Source organism: Convolutriloba macropyga, chromosome 3, assembly GCF_964194025.1.
Source record: "Convolutriloba macropyga chromosome 3, txConMacr16.3, whole genome shotgun sequence".
In the NCBI taxonomy this organism is placed as follows: Eukaryota; Metazoa; Xenacoelomorpha; order Acoela; family Convolutidae; genus Convolutriloba; species Convolutriloba macropyga.
In genome coordinates this window covers 29,324,190-29,343,795 of record NC_134470.1, presented here as the reverse complement: position 1 = coordinate 29,343,795, position 19,606 = coordinate 29,324,190, and the positions used below count along the sequence as shown (strand labels likewise).

Below are 19,606 nucleotides of genomic sequence, written 5' to 3'. Positions count from 1 at the left end.
TTTTCTCGAAATTTTCGTGGTTCTAATGTATTTGTTTAGGTTTGTTGATTTTTTGAAATTATATTGATAAATAAGAGAAATCCCATTGCTCTTAAAAACAAATTGAAAATAGAAGAGTTTTTTTGTGAAGTTCTTTTTTTCAATGCCTTCGACACTTTTCTCGCTCAATTTTTTCTTGAATTTGCTGTTTTTGTTCTTTAGGTAGCCGTAAATTGCTGACATCTCTCATAGGCTTCTAATTGAGCATTGAATGAATGATGTTACCCTAAGCAGTTAGTTTATCACGAATAATCTTAAAGTTTATGATAAACATATTGAAGTTTTTTTCAAACATTTCAGTTTTTGTTAATCTTTTTGTCAAATTGTAACTTATTTTCATCGATGAGAGGTCCCATCCAATTTGTATTGCTTAGTCTAACCAAAAACAGGACCTTTTGCTTTTTTAATGAGTTTTTAGTAACTTATTAAGGATTATTTAGTTAAAAGCTAATGATTTTTAAGATTTTTGAAATTTCTTGGTGTAAAAAAAGTTGATTAATTTTTAAGTTTCGCCTCACTGTTCGTTCTTTTTGTCGACTTGTTACCCAGTCTCATTAAGAAAACTTTCCATCTGCTGTATTGTAAGAAAAAAGTAAACTTAGTAGTCAAGGTTTTACCTGAGTGCACTTTGGCGTTGTTACTGGGTTTTAAATTTAGATATTCAGTTTTTGCCGTGAAATTTTTGTGTGCTATTTTTTTTTTGTTTTTTGTCTCTTAGTCTCTTTAATGTCAGATCACGTTTGCGCTGTATTGAGGGATGGCATTAAGTAATTCAATTAGTAGATAGGTTATGTAACGATTGCTTTAAACTCAAACATCTATTTTTGTTATCTCTTCATTCGATTTGCATTTTAGTCGAAAATGTAGATGAGCTGGGGTCGGAACATCATGTGCGAACGCACATTAACGAGCCGCCTTGTTTGACTTTTCGTGGCTGTTTCCTTTGAAGTAAAATCAATAGGGGATGAGACCTGCATAATCAATGACGATTGAAAAATTCCGTTGTTTTTGCAAACATAACAATTTGAATATTGAAAATGATAGAAAATTCGAACTTAACAGGCATATTAATATGGGTTTCAGTTTGATGCTCCAATCACCAGCAAAAAACTCAGATACACGTAGAAAATTTTGACGTAGAACAGTGCTAAAGAACAACCAACAAAAGGGCATTTTTCAGTCGTAAGTGGCTTTGTGTGGCTGTTACTCAAATCAAGCATCCAAATCAGTTATACAGGAGCAAGAAGTTGTTTCAGGAAAAATTGTGATTCCTATGATATTGTAAAAAAGCAGAATCTGCATAGGTTTGCACATATAAAAATGTGCGTCTTTTCACTGTCATTTAATTGATTACATATAGATCACTTTTCGATTCTTGTACTTTAATAAAAATAGAGATTATGAAGTCAGAGTGCTGTGCTGAGATTTTTAGTTTGAAAAATTCTTGATTTAGCGGAGCAGTTTTCTCAGAAACTACCAAAAAAGGAATTAGATCTGGGCTTCCTTTCAACTCAGCTTCACCTCGCCTCAGCTCTGTAAATTTCCTTTCCTTATGCTTTCTTCTATTATCTGTCGTAAACATTCTGTAATCATTAACAACTAAGAAGTTTTTACTCACTTATAGTGTGATCTCACGAGCCTTCAAGGAGTGTCTTTAAAGGCTCAATTTGATCAGATTAAATACTTTGCTGTTTTAATTTTTCTCATCAACTTGGCATAATGGTTTGGCAAGATGGCGAAGTCATTTTTTGACAAGAGCATTGTTTGAGACAAGTCACTACACATAGATTGTTCAGCATTCCGCCCAATCTAACTGAACTTCCATATACTTGATATCGTAAAATCTATAAACACTGTAGCATAGTAGACAGATATTTATTACATTCATACAAACAGCATACTTAGAAGTTTAATTCTGTACAACAATTCTTTAAGTTACTGCTGGAGCTCAGTTACTGCATCCGACACCAATGAAACAGCCATTAGATATCCCTGCAGTTTCGGGTACATTTGTACCATCAGCTACGCGCTGAGTAGCAATGTTCGTGAATAGCCCCACATCATGGCTATAAGCAACCAAATTAACTCGCGACTATCCAGACACTTCGCGGTTACTGAAATAGGAATAAACGCTATACTGTCCATAAATAACTGTTTGCACCGAGTACTAGTACATGGCAAAAAAACCTGACACAGACACCAAATAAATTGACATTATCATGCTCTTACAATTTTGATCAACAGCGGTTAAACAAAGTTAGATAGATGGCAGACGAAATTACGTTGATATCTTTATGATATACAGCATTATCATGTACTGTTTTCGAGTTCACAAAAAGCATATAAAAAATAGATCGATGGATTGCATTATTCATGAGAGTAAGGTTGATATTCGACAATGTCAAAAACTAAAAAATTACACCTGCTAATTAAAACTACTTCAACTCCACTTATTTTTTCGATGGCAGGAAATTTCAAGGCTTTTGAGATAACAATTCTGCTGGCATCAAATATTTATCAAACATTGAAAAATAAAGCCTTAAGCGATGTTTGATTAATAAGTATTGACACTAAGAAACTAAGCGGCCTTAAAATTACAAGGTAAAACATAGCAGGCAGATTGCCGGAAAGTAGCCTCCGTTGAATCCAATAAGCATGATTGGGATTGAAAGAATAGATATTGAAAAAAAAGATTTTTGTACAAAAATAATTTTTAAGTCCCATTTAATTTGATGGCATTTCGTAGTTGAGCATACTTCTGTTTCTTGGAGAGAGGCTACAGGGGCTACTATCAATACCAATAAGCATAAGAGATGGTAACTAAGACTTATAGGAACGACGATCAAAGAGCGGGCATCTAAAATTGGGCCTTATGGGTTTATCCCGTTTCTAATTCTGACTTCAATTTTTATACTGACTCTGTTCATTTTGAATTGCTTTGCTGAGCAACTGATTTTCAAAATCACTTTAAGCAGAATGAGAGAAGAGAGAAACTAGCCTAGAGAAGTCGAAAAGATTTCACGCAAAATGTCGAAAAAGCCGCAAAATGCTAAAGCGAAAAAAAGTTCGACAGAGTAAAAAAATTAGGAGCGCTATGATAGCCGGCTGAGAAGATGAGGGCGGCTATTAAAAAATAACATAGCGGTAGTTCTCAGGCAGGCTTTCGCTTCATCGTTAAAAATAAACACAGCCGGCAGATTGCCGGAAAATAGCCGCGATAGACGATTTTGGCCTTCAATGTAATTGAAACAACTAAAGAAATAACATAGACAGATTGATCACGTCCTTTAATAGACCACAAGACTTTTTGGTTATTCGGACTAACATTTTTATGAGACACATAAGCTCTAAAGAAAAACCCCTAATGGAGCTTTTTCGAAATTAATATTCGAAATCAAAAACTCTAATATTCAAGAATTAGGGAATTTACGTGTGGCATTATTTAGATGCACACTATTGATCTTTAACTGGTGAATGTTCATAAAAATTAAAGTTCATTAAGTGAGATCAGAAACCAGTTTTTGAGTCAGTGAATTTTAACTGAAAAGCAGTAGTAACACTGAAATTGTAAAAGTAAATTCCAAGAAGTCAAGTAGCAAGATTCATCGATGGAGACGATTAAAAAACAGACTTAGAACGGACTATGAGTGATTTGGAAAAATCATTTCCAAAAAATCAGATCAAAACGATTTTAAAAAACGGAAAACCAGTGTCAAAATTCCGCATGTGAAAAAACCGAACAGAACACTAGGCCTAGAATTAACGAAAAATCGGAAAACCCATTTAGAAAAAAAGCAGTTCCAAAAAAATCGAAAAAACAGTATAAATCAAAGTGAAATTGCCGCATGTGAACCAAAAAAAAACCACTAGCAAGAAAGCGAGTTTTTGTTCAAACACTGTTTTCCACTCTACGTCAAAATTAGAGTCAGAAAATTTTGCCGCAAAACCAATCGCTTTTTCGTCCCACTTCCTGTTTCGGCGTGACCAAAATCACTACTCCAATTTGACTTCTAAAATTATGAAAAACTGTGAGCAGATCATTTAAAAAAGACAGCGCCTAAATACAATTAAAGTACTTTTTATTGTAAAATTTCTTTCAAATGTTAAACATATCCGCCTAAATACAATTCAAATACTTATAAATGTGAAAATTCTTTCAAATTTAAAACATAATCGACTAACGTCAGGCGAATTGCTCTCAAAAAACCAGCGATCGGTTGACTTCGTCAGTAGCTAGCCACGATTTAGTGGGGCTAGCTTTAGCTTGATTCGACTCTTCAACTTTTAGAGTTCTAGCCATGTTAGTAAATAAATCGAATAAAAAAACTGATATTTTAAAAATTTGCAAAATATTGCAAAAATTAAAAAAAAATCTATCAGATTTTGCAGTGAGAAATGTCAAAAACTAAAAACAAATTACACCAACATTTTCATGTTAAAAAATGACAAGAGCCTAACATAATGCTAATTAAAACTACTTCAACTCCACTTATTTTTTCGATGGCAGGAAATTTCAAGGCTTTTGAGATAACAATTCTGCTGGCATCAAATATTTATCAAACATTGAAAAATAAAGCCTTAAGCGATGTTTGATTAATAAGTATTGACACTAAGAAACTAAGCGGCCTTAAAATTACAAGGTAAAACATAGCAGGCAGATTGCCGGAAAGTAGCCTCCGTTGAATCCAATAAGCATGATTGGGATTGAAAGAATAGATATTGAAAAAAAAAGATTTTTGTACAAAAATAATTTTTAAGTCCCATTTGATGGCATTTCGTAGTTGAGCATACTTCTGTTTCTTGGAGAGAGGCTACAGGGGCTACTATCAATACCAATAAGCATAAGAGATGGTAATTAAGACTTATAAGAACGACGATCAAAGAGCGGGCATCTAAAATTGGGCCTTATGGGTTTATCCCGTTTCTAATTCTGACTTCAATTTTTATACTGACTCTGTTCATTTTGAATTGCTTTGCTGAGCAACTGATTTTCAAAATCACTTTAAGCAGAATGAGAGAAGAGAGAAACTAGCCTAGAGAAGTCAAAAAGATTTCACGCAAAATGTCGAAAAAGCCGCAAAATGGTAAAGCGAAAAAAAGTTCGACAGAGTAAAAAAAACAGGAGCGCTATAATAGCCAGCTGAGAAGATGAGGGCGGCTATTAAAAAATAACATAGCGGTAGTTCTCAGGCAGGCTTTCGCTTCATCGTTAAAATTAAACACAGCCGGCAGATTGCCGGAAAATAGCCGCGATAGACGATTTTGGCCTTCCATGTAATTGAAACAACTAAAGAAATAACATAGACAGATTGATCACGTCCTTTAATGGACCACTAGACTTTTTGGTTATTCGGACTAACATTTTTATGAGACATATAAGCTCTAAAGAAAAAGCCCTAATGGAGCTTTTTCGAAATTAATATTTGAAATCAAAAACTCTAAGACTCTAATATTCAAGAATTAGGGCATTTACGTGTGGCATTATTTAGATGCACGCTATTGATCTTTAACTGGTAAATGTTCATAAAAATTAAAGTTCATTAAGTGAGATCAGAAGCCAGTTTTTGAGTCTGAATTTTAACTGAAAAGCAGTAGTAACACTGAAATTGTAAAAGTAAATTCCAAGAAGTCAGGTCGCAAGATTCATCGATGGAGACGACGATTAAAAAAACAGACCTAGAACGGACTATGAGTGATTTGGAAGAATCATTTCCAAAAAATCAGATCAAAACAATTTTAAAAAACGGAAAACCAGTGTTAAAATTCCGCATGTGAAAAAACCGAACAGAACACTAGGCCTAGAATTAACGAAAAATCGGAAAACCCATTTAGAAAAAAAGCAGTTCAAAAAAATCGAAAAAACAGTATAAATCAAAGCGAAATTGCCGCAAGTGAACCAAAAAAACCACTAGCAAGAAAGCGAGTTTTTGTTCAAACATTGTTTTCCACTCTACGTCAAAATTAGAGTCAGAAAATTTTGCCGCAAAACCACTCGCTTTTTCGCCCCACTTCCTGTTTCGGCGTGACCAAAATCACTACTCCAATTTGACTTCTAAAATTATGAAAAACTGTGAGCAGATCTTTTAAAAAAGACAGCGCCTAAATACAATTAAAGTACTTTTTATTGTAAAATTTCTTTCAAATGTTAAACATATCCGCCTAAATACAATTCAAATACTTATAAATGTGAAAATTCTTTCAAATTTAAAACATAATCGACTAACGTCAGGCGAATTGCTCTCAAAAAACCAGCGATCGGTTGACTTCGTCAGTAGCTAGCCACGATTTAGTGGGGCTAGCTTTAGCTTGATTCGACTCTTCAACTTTTAGAGTTCTAGCCATGTTAGTAAATAAATCGAATAAAAAAACTGATATTTTAAAAATTTGCAAAATATTGCAAAAATTAAAAAAAATCTTTCAGATTTCGCAGTGAAAACGTCCAAAACTTTTTTTGGACAAAACATACTTTGTCCCTGAAGTTATGTCAAGTAGCCCATCTGCAGGACTTGAAAAGCTTGGTTGGGCAGTAATGATCGTTAAACTCAGAAAAGCTCAAAAATATTCAAAAACTTTGAAAACAATCGCAAATTTTAACCAAAATTCAAGATTCTAAAATCTTCAAAATCACTTCATTGTCTCAAGAGTCTATCCATTATGCATATTTCAAGCTTTAAATAGTTTCACTGGTTCATAAAGATCAATGAACTTGGAACATGATCTAATTTTCCGAAAATTTGAAAAAAAAATTTATCAAAAAATTGCTAAAGCTGGAGTCATTAAAAAAATGATAACCATTCCATTAACTCATGAAACTATGCAAAGAAACAGCTTATCATCAAGCCTTGGAGGAGGTCCCTAAGACCCTGGTGCCGGAAAAAAATAAAAAATTCAAAAGGATTAAAAAAACTTGAAAAAATTGCAAATATTTTTGAAGAATTGCTGATATTAAAAACAATCCATTAAGTGTAGAAACTATTCAGCAACCTATAATCAAATCCCAGAGGAGGTCATGTGGTTCATTAGGCTGGAGAAACCTAAAAATGACAAAAAAAACTTCAAGAAACTTGAAAAAAAATCTGCTAGTTGCATAAACAACTGTTAAAATTTGTGATAAAAGTTGAAAACTAACCCGTGGCCAAAAAATATTTTCCAGTAACTTATTATCAAACCCTAACGGAGATTTTCTGGTAGGCTGTAAAACCTTAATAATGAAAATATCAAAAAATTGAAAACGAAATTGATAAACTGTTTTGTAAAAAAAAATGCTGAAATTCGCGGTGTTGAAATATTGAAAAACGTTCCATTACCTTTAGAAACTATACAGTAACCTATTCGCAAACCCTAGAGAAGGTTCCGCGGCTCTTTAGGCTGAAGAAACCTAAAAACCGACAAAAATTTTTAAAAAACTTGAAAAGCAAGTTTTATCAAAATATCGGTAAAATTTTTCATATTAAAAAAATGAGAGCTATTCCATGGCAAACACAATTTTTTCAGTAATCTATTATAAAACTCTTAAGGACATTTTTTGGCCTCTAGGTCTGAAAAGAGGTGAATAATGAAAAAAAATGTAAAATGAAAAATTGAAAAAATAAATTAAAAAAATTGAAAAAAATTTGCACGTTTTGTCAAAAAAATGCTAAAATTCGCGATGTTAAAATGTTGAAACCATTCTACTACCACTAGAAACTTAAAAAAGACAGCGCCTAAATACAATTAAAGTACTTTTTATTGTAAAATTTCTTTCAAATGTTAAACATATCCGCCTAAATACAATTCAAATACTTATAAATGTGAAAATTCTTTCAAATTTAAAACATAATCGACTAACGTCAGGCGAATTGCTCTCAAAAAACCAGCGATCGGTTGACTTCGTCAGTAGCTAGCCACGATTTAGTGGGGCTAGCTTTAGCTTGATTCGACTCTTCAACTTTTAGAGTTCTAGCCATGTTAGTAAATAAATCGAATAAAAAAACTGATATTTTAAAAATTTGCAAAATATTGCAAAAATTAAAAAAAATCTTTCAGATTTCGCAGTGAAAACGCCCAAAACTTTTTTTGGACAAAACATACTTTGTCCCTGAAGTTATGTCAAGTAGCCCATCTGCAGGACTTGAAAAGCTTGGTTGGGCAGTAATGATCGTTAAACTCAGAAAAGCTCAAAAATATTCAAAAACTTTGAAAACAATCGCAAATTTTAACCAAAATTCAAGATTCTAAAATCTTCAAAATCACTTCATTGTCTCAAGAGTCTATCCATTATGCATATTTCAAGCTTTAAATAGTTTCACTGGTTCATAAAGATCAATGAACTTGGAACATGATCTAATTTTCCGAAAATTTGAAAAAAAAATTTATCAAAAAATTGCTAAAGCTGGAGTCATTAAAAAAATGATAACCATTCCATTAACTCATGAAACTATGCAAAGAAACAGCTTATCATCAAGCCTTGGAGGAGGTCCCTAAGACCCTGGTGCCGGAAAAAATAAAAAATTCAAAAGGATTAAAAAAACTTGAAAAAATTGCAAATATTTTTGAAGAATTGCTGATATTAAAAACAATCCATTAAGTGTAGAAACTATTCAGCAACCTATAATCAAATCCCAGAGGAGGTCATGTGGTTCATTAGGCTGGAGAAACCTAAAAATGACAAAAAAAACTTCAAGAAACTTGAAAAAAAATCTGCTAGTTGCATAAACAACTGTTAAAATTTGTGATAAAAGTTGAAAACTAACCCGTGGCCAAAAAATATTTTCCAGTAACTTATTATCAAACCCTAACGGAGATTTTCTGGTAGGCTGTAAAACCTTAATAATGAAAATATCAAAAAATTGAAAACGAAATTGATAAACTGTTTTGTAAAAAAAAATGCTGAAATTCGCGGTGTTGAAATATTGAAAAACGTTCCATTACCTTTAGAAACTATACAGTAACCTATTCGCAAACCCTAGAGAAGGTTCCGCGGCTCTTTAGGCTGAAGAAACCTAAAAACCGACAAAAATTTTTAAAAAACTTGAAAAGCAAGTTTTATCAAAATATCGGTAAAATTTTTCATATTAAAAAAATGAGAGCTATTCCATGGCAAACACAATTTTTTCAGTAATCTATTATAAAACTCTTAAGGACATTTTTTGGCCTCTAGGTCTGAAAAGAGGTGAATAATGAAAAAAAAATGTAAAATGAAAAATTGAAAAAATAAATTAAAAAAATTGAAAAAAATTTGCACGTTTTGTCAAAAAAATGCTAAAATTCGCGATGTTAAAATGTTGAAACCATTCTACTACCACTAGAAACTATGCAGTTACCTATTATAAAACCCTAGAGGGAGTTCCTTGACACCTAGAACTGAGAACACTCGGAAAATGACAAATTTTCAAAAAGCTTGAAAAAAAATTGTTAAAATTAGTATAAAATTGCTGTTTTTAGCGATCGGTTGTTCGTTAGTAGCCACGGAGGGGGCAATAGTGGGGGGGGGGTCAACAGCGGGGGGGGGTGTCTTCAAACTCTAAGAACCGCCCTTCACACCATATGTATAAGTCTCCAAAACAGTTTGAGCTGAGACAGCCGAAAGGCTCTAAGAGCACTTAATGCCCGCTGGGCGCCACCTGTTTATCCCGTTTTTGAGGACGAAAAGTCAAAAGCGTCAGACGAAAAATCGGTAAGATGAAAAAAGACCGACACAACTAATATAATTGCTACAAACTTCGTTTGAGAGCAATAAAAAAACACGATGTCCCCAATAATAGCCGCTACCGCTTCGCGGCTAAAAAAAACAACGCCGCTCTTGCATGAAACTTAATATATATTCACCTCTGCCAAATTATTCTACGCCACAGTGGTCTCGTATTTGGCCAGTTCCTGTTTCAGTTGCTCCAACTTGGCTTGTTTAGTCTTGAGCGTGTCCCTCAACCTTTCCGTTTCCTCCCCCACTTTCTTTCGAGTTGCCACTAAATCCTTATACGTGCTCTCCTTAACAGCTTCGAAATCTGAATCGTGCCTGGAATCAAAGTTAACTAATTAAAATGGCTAATACCAAAAATTTGATGCATGTACTCCATGCAGCCAAATATGAAACAGGTAATTTTGCAAATTCGGTTCAACCGAAGAATAAAACATAGCCGGCAGATTGCCGGAAAATAGCCGCGATAGACGCTTCAGGCCTTCCAAGGATTTGAAGCAACCAAAAAAAGATAGACAGATTAACCACCAGTCCTTTAATAGACCACTAGACATTTTGGGATAGATCCGGTCTGTCATTTTTATGAGACACATACGCTCTATAAGGAAAAATCCCTAAGGGAGCTTTTTCAAAAATGATATTCGAAACCATAAACTCAAGACTCTAATACTCAAGAATTAGGGAAAATACGTTTGGCAATACTTAGATGCATACTATTGATCTTTAACTAGTAAATTGTCATAAAAATCATAAAAGTCAATCATTAAGTGATTTCACATTGATTGTGAGGTCATTTTTTTAAGTGAGGTAAGTTCCCAGTAACTTCACCACTCTAAGTACTTGAAGGACTACCAAACGCGGCTAAGGGCCTCTAATAAAATTTAATGACCCCTGGGCTTTACCTGTTTATCCCGTTTTGAAAGATCAAAGTCATTGAAAAATGTGTGAAGACATCTTAAATAAACAAAGCACCCTAATACAATTCAAATTCTCTGAATTGTAGAAAATTAGGAGCGCTGTAATAGCCGCCCGGAAGTGCTGACGCGGCTATTAATAATAGACCAGAGAACTTCACTGAAGCTCTCCCAGCTCTAACAAATAAGGCCATGTTATTCCTCATGATTCATAAAACAAACAGAAAATCTAATAAAGAGCGAATAGAGAAAAAATAGAGAACAAAATGAAATATGAACGATTAATATGGTTGAGCTGACGAATATAATCGATAACACTACATTTTTTTACTAATTATTATTGGAACCCTAAACGCTCATCGAGCTTCAATTTGTCAATTATTTATTTAGTGAAAAAAATATCACACTATGGTACCCAAAAGCTACGTACACCTGGAGATTTTTTTAAAAGGAATACAACATCAAATAATATACTATTGAGTTCAAAACGCGTCATCGCACCTTTAGCTTTTTAAACTTCTAGTAGACGGTTTGTATAGTTTTCATATAGGTTTCTCACGACGTCTGCGTCAATTTCATTCTAAATTTCATACTTTTTCTTCTAAATTTTCCCAAAAAACTGTCTGTCTGTTTACTCAACTGGGTTTTTTTGTTCAGACAACTTTGACCGATCGATATATTCATCGATAGAGAGTTGTGAGTGGTAACATTAGTCCATCCACCGCCGAATATAAAATTGAAGATTTTTTTCTAGAGCGAGATATCGTGATTCAAATTTTTGTGAATATTAGACCAATTTGTGTTATTTTTATTCACATTTTCTAAAATTTTTGCATAAAATTTCGTCAATATTGCTCAAATATGTAAAAATTGTTATCAATAGTACTGTTGATTTTATATTTAAAGACAAAAAAAGTATTATTGACTATTTTGATTTTATTTTTACGCTTAAATTTTGGCTAAATAATTTAAAACCTATTTAGCATTTTTCATCAAAAATTGCCCGAAATAATCTTCTTTAGTTCACTTTAATTAAATTTTCCGGAAGTACACACCCAAAAACAACTAACACAATCTTTGTAAAATACACAGAGAGCTAGTCCTACTTCCACTCTTATTGAGAATATTCTGGAATTAAAGTTTTGCCGTTCCTTTAAAACTTTACTCTATGATTTTCAAAAACGCAGCATTTATCTTTGATCCTTTGACTAACAAATTATCTAGATCTATAACATTCGAAACAATTGAGTGTTCTTAATGTACGAACAGCAATAGCCAGGCTGGTTCGGTCCAATCTTGGACTGTTACAATCCCAAAATAATCAGATTGTAACCAGTCAGTCTTTTTTTAAAAAACGATCTTTTTTATGTTAATTAAAAAAAGAACAATTCAAATCAATGCTCAGTGTTGATAGGTTCCATTGGCTTCATAATCAGTTCCAAATTAATGTATTTATTTTTTTACTCAAAATAACTCATTCGTCTTGACTTTTAAAAATGATTGGTTCTTAAAAAAAGAATTGCTTATTGAATTCTGCCACTATTTTCCTCTTAATTTGGTCAACTTGTAGCTTGGTGTTAGCAAAGAACGAATGCTTCTTCTTCCACTACTTTCTGCTCATTAAAATTTAATCTTTTTGCGCGTTAAGTTATGGTTTTCTGTCTTTGATACTACTAGACTTCACATTTTTTTTATTATTGACCAATATTTCAAGTTTTTATCTCATTTTCTTTACATTATCACCTTTTTTTGAAAATTCACATATTAAATTATTGGCGTTCAAAATAAGGCACAATTGAACATATAGAAACCTTTAAAGACAGGGATTATGGTTTAAACGGTTTCGACAGCCCTTTCTCGAGAATTAATTTGAATTTTTTACATTTGTCTCACTGCCGTTTGTGCTGTCTTTTTAGTCGTATGAAATTTCCTGGAAATTGACATGTTTCATTGGCTTTTTATGGAGGAAAAAAAGGAGCCTATATTCAGATTTGAGTAGATAGCTGATGGCTTTCATTACTTTGAAAACAACTGTTTTCAAAAATTAAAAAAGGTTTCAAACTTTTGTTCTTGTTCGACTATGAAATACCTGGTCTCGTTTATCACAAGCCAAACTTGACCTTATTGTCATCGCGGGAAGGTGCAAGTGTATAAAATCTAATGTTTTAAAAGATATCATTAAAATTACTGGCTTCGACACAGGTTTTTCGCAAAAAAAAGTACACTAAATTTTATTTTTGTCTCAATTTGACGTTTTTTTGTAGACGAAAGACATATTCTCAATAATTACAAGTCTCAAGAGCATCCTTTGAACGAACCAACGAAACTATTCAATTATTTCATTTTGTAGCTAATGGCTTTCATGACTTTGAAAACAATTGTTTTCGAAATATAGAGTATTTCTTAGTTTTGCCATTTTTTTGTCTTTTTTGTCTACTTATTACCAATTCTCAAAAAGGAGAGCTCGCATACCATATTATTGGCGTTCGAGGAACGCTCAATTGAATATATTTTGTGGGGCAAAATATGCCTTTACGGCTTCAACAGCGTTTTCTCGCAAGTTTTAATTGAATTTTTAGTATTGTCTCTATTTGTTTTTCTTTTTGTAACCGCAAAAAAGAATGAAGACAAGTCTTAATGCCCTCCTATGGAAGCATATTTGATCACAAACATGTTGGATGTTTTCAATTGCTATCTAATGGTTTTCATTACTTTGAAACTAATTGTTTTTAAAAATTTAAGCCAATTTTTTAATTTTGCTTTTTTGTTCTCTTTGTCTAATTGTTACCGAGCCTTATTATGGAGTGGTCCAATCTCTCTTCTAGTAAACTTGTTTTTATTTATTTTCAGTTTTATCTGACGCTATATTGACCTTGCTAATGTTTTTTTTTAATGGACTAAAGTTTTGGATGTAATTAATGTTTGTTGGTATTGTTCTTCGTCTTCACTTGCTTTCTTAATAATGGCTGATCTCTTCAATCTAATGAGGCATTTTCTACTCCTCTGAGTTATCTGCGTTGGAGGCGATCTTTTTGTTCATATACATTTTTTTGAAAAACACTTTGAATTTTAGGGGTTTTCTATCAGGTCCTTATTTTGTAGAAATTTATGCCAAAAATGCGGATAAGCGGGGTCGGAACTTGTTTCTATGAAGATGTCAAAGATAAGATTTTATGTCAGATAATACAACCTAAATGATTTTTCATATCCTGCAAAATAAATTCCAAATATCGCCCTTTTTGAAAAAATTTTTATCTTAAGGAACATTCCATACATTTTTAAAACTCACTAAGTGTATAGTGCTCAAAGTCTGTTGTAACTCTCGTTAATACAATTTAAGAATTGTTTTTGAAAATAGTTCATCTTCAAAAGTTTCTTTTATTGAAATTTTGTTCTCCTAGTTGTTTGTCCTCCAGTCTTTCTGGTTCTAAACATGAATAAACTGGACATAATACTAAGCTGATTTTTAATGGCTCGGGAAAAAATGTTCAGTCTGAGGTTTCGGACTGAACAATTTTCTTCTCATCGTTACTGCTTCCAAGCCAAAAAAAATCAAATAATATGATCTTTTAGGTTTGTACGCCCCAGTACATTATAAATTCCCATCTCCTCCTCCCCACATTCCAGAACATGTGCCATTAACGTAGTTAAATCATTTGTGCCCAAGGGACAAAAGGAAAAGTTCCAAAAATGCTAATGTGTTGTTTTGGAGTGATATTGTGAATACTTTATTGGCAGCAGTTTTTTTCTCGAATATCCCTAATATCTGTTCTTCATTTTTTCCAGTGCGCTGGTCATTTTCAGCAGCAACTAATATACGAAGAGTTGTTACGAAATAAAACTGATATTCTGGGATCCGTGAAAACAATTTTCAGCTACTGTTACCGCTATTGTTCAAGATTTTTTCAATCTCTGTTTTTGATATCTATGGAGAGAGCTGCTCAGCAACTTAAAGCCCTCCGGGCTGTACCTATTTATCACTTTTAAGGATGAAAAGCGTGAGACAAAAAGCTATAAAAGAAAAATAGCATTAAAAAAACGGATGATTCATATAACTGCTGCCAACTTCGTTTGTGAGCATTTAATTAATGATTTCTTGAATGCAAATACTACTTAGCGTGAATCAATATGATTTTAGAGGCAAAAGGTCTACAAGTTGAAAATAAATTCTGTTAATTCAGCTTTTTTAGACCTCACAAAAGCCTTCGATTCAATAAACCATACATCAGTTTACACACGTCTGCAATGATGGCTTCAATCTTAGTTCAAGCTAACTGATGAGATTATAAATTTCATCATTCAACTCAAATCAAAACAACAAACGAAGGAAACAAATTATAAGGGAAAATCAAATTATAAAATTTTGAAAAAACGTTGCAAGTTCATTTCCTTGGAAAGCATTGTATATAATCGATTGCGAGGTATCATCTAATAGTTTTCAAAAATGATGCGAAAAAATTAACCAACGATGCATATCGAAACAAAAAAATCTTAGCAAAAAGAATCGAAGAACAAAATCTGAAAAGCTGTTAATTTGTTATTAAAAAATTTGCTTAAAATAGCAGGTCTCAATAACTAGAAAGGCTTTGATCTCCTGGATCTCCGTTTGAGCACCCAGCTTAGCGGGTGCATATTATTTGCAACTTCCAGACACACCTGCTATTTAACAATGATTTACTATGTAATGGAACGTGCTCTATAATTGGGGGAGCATAACGTACTGGGGGCACAAACGGAAAAGATCCGATTTTCTTTTACTCACAATTCCTTTGACAAAATCTTTATTTCAGAACGAGGACAACTTGAATCACTCAAAATGAATAACAAAAAGGAAAAAAATACTCCAAGTCGAAGAATAATCTAAAATAAAAGCGCAAAAGAGTCGAGCAAAAATTTTGCATAAAAGACATACGTCTGCAATAATTGCTTCAAACTTCGTTCGAGAGCAATAAAAAAACGTACATGAGCAAAACTTTGGAATTTGATAATTCTCCTTTTCTTGAAAAGTCTGACCTCAAAAACCTTCGTAAAATCAATCTTAAACAAATCCTTAAAGAAAACAAAAAAATACTCAATTCGTTATTCCATTCCAAAATAATGATTCCAAGTTATTCCAAAGGGTTTTATTTTTAGTGACTCACACTTCTTAGCTGTTCATCGGGCAAAAAATATTGATTCCATGAGAAAAACATAGTGCGAACTAACAAATAGTTCTGGAACTAAAGTTTTGAAAGCAACGAGCTAAAATAAGATTTCGCACGATCTGCCATTAAGAGTTCGAACAACCAAAGTTTGTGAAATATTCAGAAAACAAAAATAGCAAAAAAAATCCTGAAACAATTTAAACATTCCCATTGACTAAACAAAAGACTTAACCTAGAATGGCCAAAAATGGATTCGGAAAAACCCACTCAGAAAAAAATCACGTCAAAAATTCAAAACAAAGAGAAAATAAAATGCAAATTGGAGCATGTGAACAAAAAAACACAAATTTTTGTTCAAACACCATTTCTAACTCTGCTTTAAAGCTGGAGTAAGAAAATTCACGTCGCGAAACCACTCGCTTTTCGCTCCATTTTATGTTTCGGCGTGACGAAAATCACTTCTCCAATTTGCCCTCAAAAATCAGAAATGTGTGAACAGATCTTAGTTTAAAAAAAAATAACCAGAATTGAATCGAGATAAACCTAAATTATACCCTAGCCAACCACCGACTGATGAGACTATTAATTTCAATATACCACTCAAATTGAAACAACGGAGGAAACAAATAATCAGGAAAAATGCAATTTAGGAAAACATTTTGAAAATTTTGTTGCAAGAGCATTTTCTTTGAAGTATTCTTGAAAAGCATTGTAACAAACAGATTTTCCGGTATGACTTAACAGCGTTCAAAAAAGATGGGCAAAAAGTAACCAACCATGCATTTTGAAAAATGAGAAAAACCGAGCAAAAAGAAGACAATTATAGGACAAAATCTTAAAACCTGTTTTTACAAATCCCCAAAAATTGCAAAGTCTCAATAATTGCTCTCCACACGCCTGAGCAAACAATTACTGGTGATGTATTGAGCACCCAGATGACACCAAATGCACTGGAAAACAATTAAAACCTGAAAGTTGAAACTACAAAACTGTAGAATTGATTAATTTATGCTAAGAAAACTACATAATTAAGGGCTTAATGTATTAATTAATATACAGTTATAATGTATATTAATTATATAATTAATTACAAAATGTTTAATTATACATTACGTTATATTGATTAATAAGCTTTTTGGTACCAAAGTGTAAGTGCTGTAAAACAAATATTTGTTTCCATTCAGTAACAACCCTATGAAACGCCCTAAACTCAAATTTGATCATAAAAATGAAACGTTTCAATTTAGCCTATTTTTTAACAAAATATAATACAATTCAAATTCTTTCAATTATAATTAGGGCACTACTAGTTTGGGGGGGGGGGAGGTTGCAACCACGGATAGACCTTCGTTACGCTAATTGACGGTATATTTGTCCGCTTACGAAATAGTGATTTAAAAATTGGCCAATCACAGCTTCAGAATTAATTTTATCGCTCATTTTACTTAAATTAACGGCTAAATTTCTCATTTTTTGGTTGTCGGCTAAACGCCCTGTCGGACAATACGGTGGCCACCATGGTATATATACTCTCAGAATTCATGTTTTTTTTTCAAAGGAAACGTGTACATAGTGCATAATAAAATCAGCAAGTTACTCACTTGTGTACCCCCATCGACAGGACTTTCGCTGTTCGCAAAGCATCTACCAATATTTGAGATGGTTCATAGAATAGAATCTCGTCATAGTGCTCTGAGATGAGAGGCTTTTTACCTTGAATTAAATCAGGTGCTGGGAAAAATAACTTCAACAGATGATAGAATGTCACTGGTTTTTCTTGCGGATCAACAAAGTTCAACTTGATCTGAATCTCAAATTCACCCCAACCAGTTTCTGTTATCTCATAAGGGGGCCGACTGACAATTCTTTTGGGGTTCACGTAACTATCATGCAGCTTAAATTCAACGCGTTTAACAAACACAGAAAGGTCTTCATTCATGTACGGCTTGATGTAAACTGTCCAAGAATGAGTATGTCCATCCTCTTCCCGTTTTTTACCGAGATATCGCGATACACTGCCAAAAACTATTGGCTTTATGATAAGACTAGTTGATGTTTTGGAACATTTCGCGTCTGAAGCCATTCTCTGAAACGCAGCAGAAAATTGAACACTTGTGAAAAATCTTTAGCATCAGAGAAATGGTGCTAGGACAATAGATCGAAAGACAACAGATCGAAAGCGGAAATTGGGACAATAGATCGAAAATTTAACTATTTGAATTGCGTATTGACCAATCAGATTTGAGCGCTCATTTATTATACAGCATATAACACGTTCCGTTGTAATATTTTGTTCGGTTGTGATAGATTCATATCAAGTCCCACGGGCCGCTAAGGCATGGCCATGGCTCGCGAGGCATGGCCAAAATGTGGTAATTATATTGAAGCTCGCAAATAATGCTTAATTTCAACAAATAAGAATAGAGATTAATATTCGATCTATTGTCCCAATTCTTCTGTTTTCGATCTGTTGTCCTTTCGATCTATTGTCCGGTCACCCAGAGAAATGCATTTTTAAAACATCGTAATTAACGTAATGTAAAAGAAACCAATTTGTCAAATTAAAATTACTTCCAATACTTAAAACAAACGTTTTCGAACTTTACGTTCATCGTCAGGTTAAAACTGTTTTACAAATTGTTAAAAGATAAAATGAATATGTATTTACATTTGTCTGAGATGACAATTAAAACAATTCTAGGAAACATTCTAAAAAATTCAATCGAAAATTTTTCCTTATGTACAATATTTAGCCTATTTACAACACATATTTACATCTGTTATCAATTTACTTAAAAACATTCCTATTCCGGATTTTTCGATTTTGTCCATGTTCTTGTATTTTTAGGGTTATTCCGAATTTGCCCTAACCATAAGTATCCCTCTTGTGGAGGTTTTGCAAATTTCGTTTTGTCATGCACAAAATGTTTTTTGCCCTATGCATTCACATTTAGTCAAAATTATGATTTGAACTAATATTTTAGCGTGAGTTCCCTCCCCCTATATTCGTCGCGTGTGTTTAGTGCCGGCTTCAGCTTGCTGATATATATAGCTTCGATGATCATTAGTTTTTCTACTGACCGACAGGCGTCCAGAATTCTCCATTCAATGTCATTCGTGGCGCCACGACATTCAACTAGATGTTGACCCACCTGTGAATCCTTCTTTTGATGTTCTGTTATCCTTGTGGTAACATGCCGGCTTGTTTGCCCAACATAGATGGATCCGCATCCATTACATTTAATTTCATATACCACGTGGGATTTCAGATCTCTATCAAAGGATGATTTCAGGGTGGGGAGGCACGATCTTAATTTTCGCGTTGTAAAAACTACTTGCAATTCGCATAGTTTCTTCAATTTGCTTGCGAAGTTTTGAGTGAGGTTGCCTCTGTATTGTAGAAAAATAGTTGGCTTATCATTAGAATTAGTCTTGCTTTTTTGATGCTCTTTTGGTGTTGTTCTTAATTGGTCTTTACCGCCACTTATTATTTTTTCTAGAGTCTGATTCACAATTTTTGAAGACCATTCCTCTGGATATTGATTTTTGGTCCAGCAAGATTTGTTCTTTTCAAGAGCCTGATCGAAGGCCAACCAATTAGAGGTTGCATTAAAAACCCTGTGAACCGTCCCTTGAATCACATTTTTCTTATGTTGAAGCGGTGCACAGCTGCGAAAATTCAGTATTATTCCAGTGTCAGTTGGTTTTTGATACCAATGACAGGTGATATTATTTTTGCTGCTCACATTTACGTTAATGTCAAGAAAAGCCAAACCCCCATCCATGTTCACTTTTTCTAAGGTAAATTGCAGGTTGTTGTGTAATGAATTTGC

General features: G+C 33.3%; 2 protein-coding genes across 2 annotated transcripts in view; both read right to left on the bottom strand.

Annotated features, from left to right (window-relative positions):
* The window catches only part of LOC142336140 (uncharacterized), a 483,861-nt gene that overhangs the window by 59,042 nt on the left and 405,213 nt on the right, over positions 1-19,606 (bottom strand). The window lies entirely within an intron of this gene.
* Positions 1,689-17,856, bottom strand: LOC142336982 (YEATS domain-containing protein 4-like). Its single transcript, XM_075385981.1, has 3 exons — positions 17,375-17,856; positions 9,847-10,033; positions 1,689-2,153 (listed from the first exon to the last, which is right to left on the bottom strand). The coding sequence occupies exons 1-2, from the start codon at positions 17,854-17,856 to the stop codon at positions 9,862-9,864; spliced, it is 654 nt and encodes a 217-aa protein (XP_075242096.1). The 3' UTR covers positions 1,689-2,153; positions 9,847-9,861.

What these genes read in the sequence shown, in the direction of transcription:
- LOC142336982 (XM_075385981.1), bottom strand. Translation starts at nt 17,856, where the DNA reads ATGGCTTCAGACGCGAAATGTTCCAAAACATCAACTAGTCTTATCATA. An exon ending in CTGTCGATGGGGGTACACAA is followed by an intron (nt 10,034 to 17,374) that starts GTGAGTAACTTG and finishes CTTTGATTCCAG; the next exon opens with GCACGATTCAGATTTCGAAG.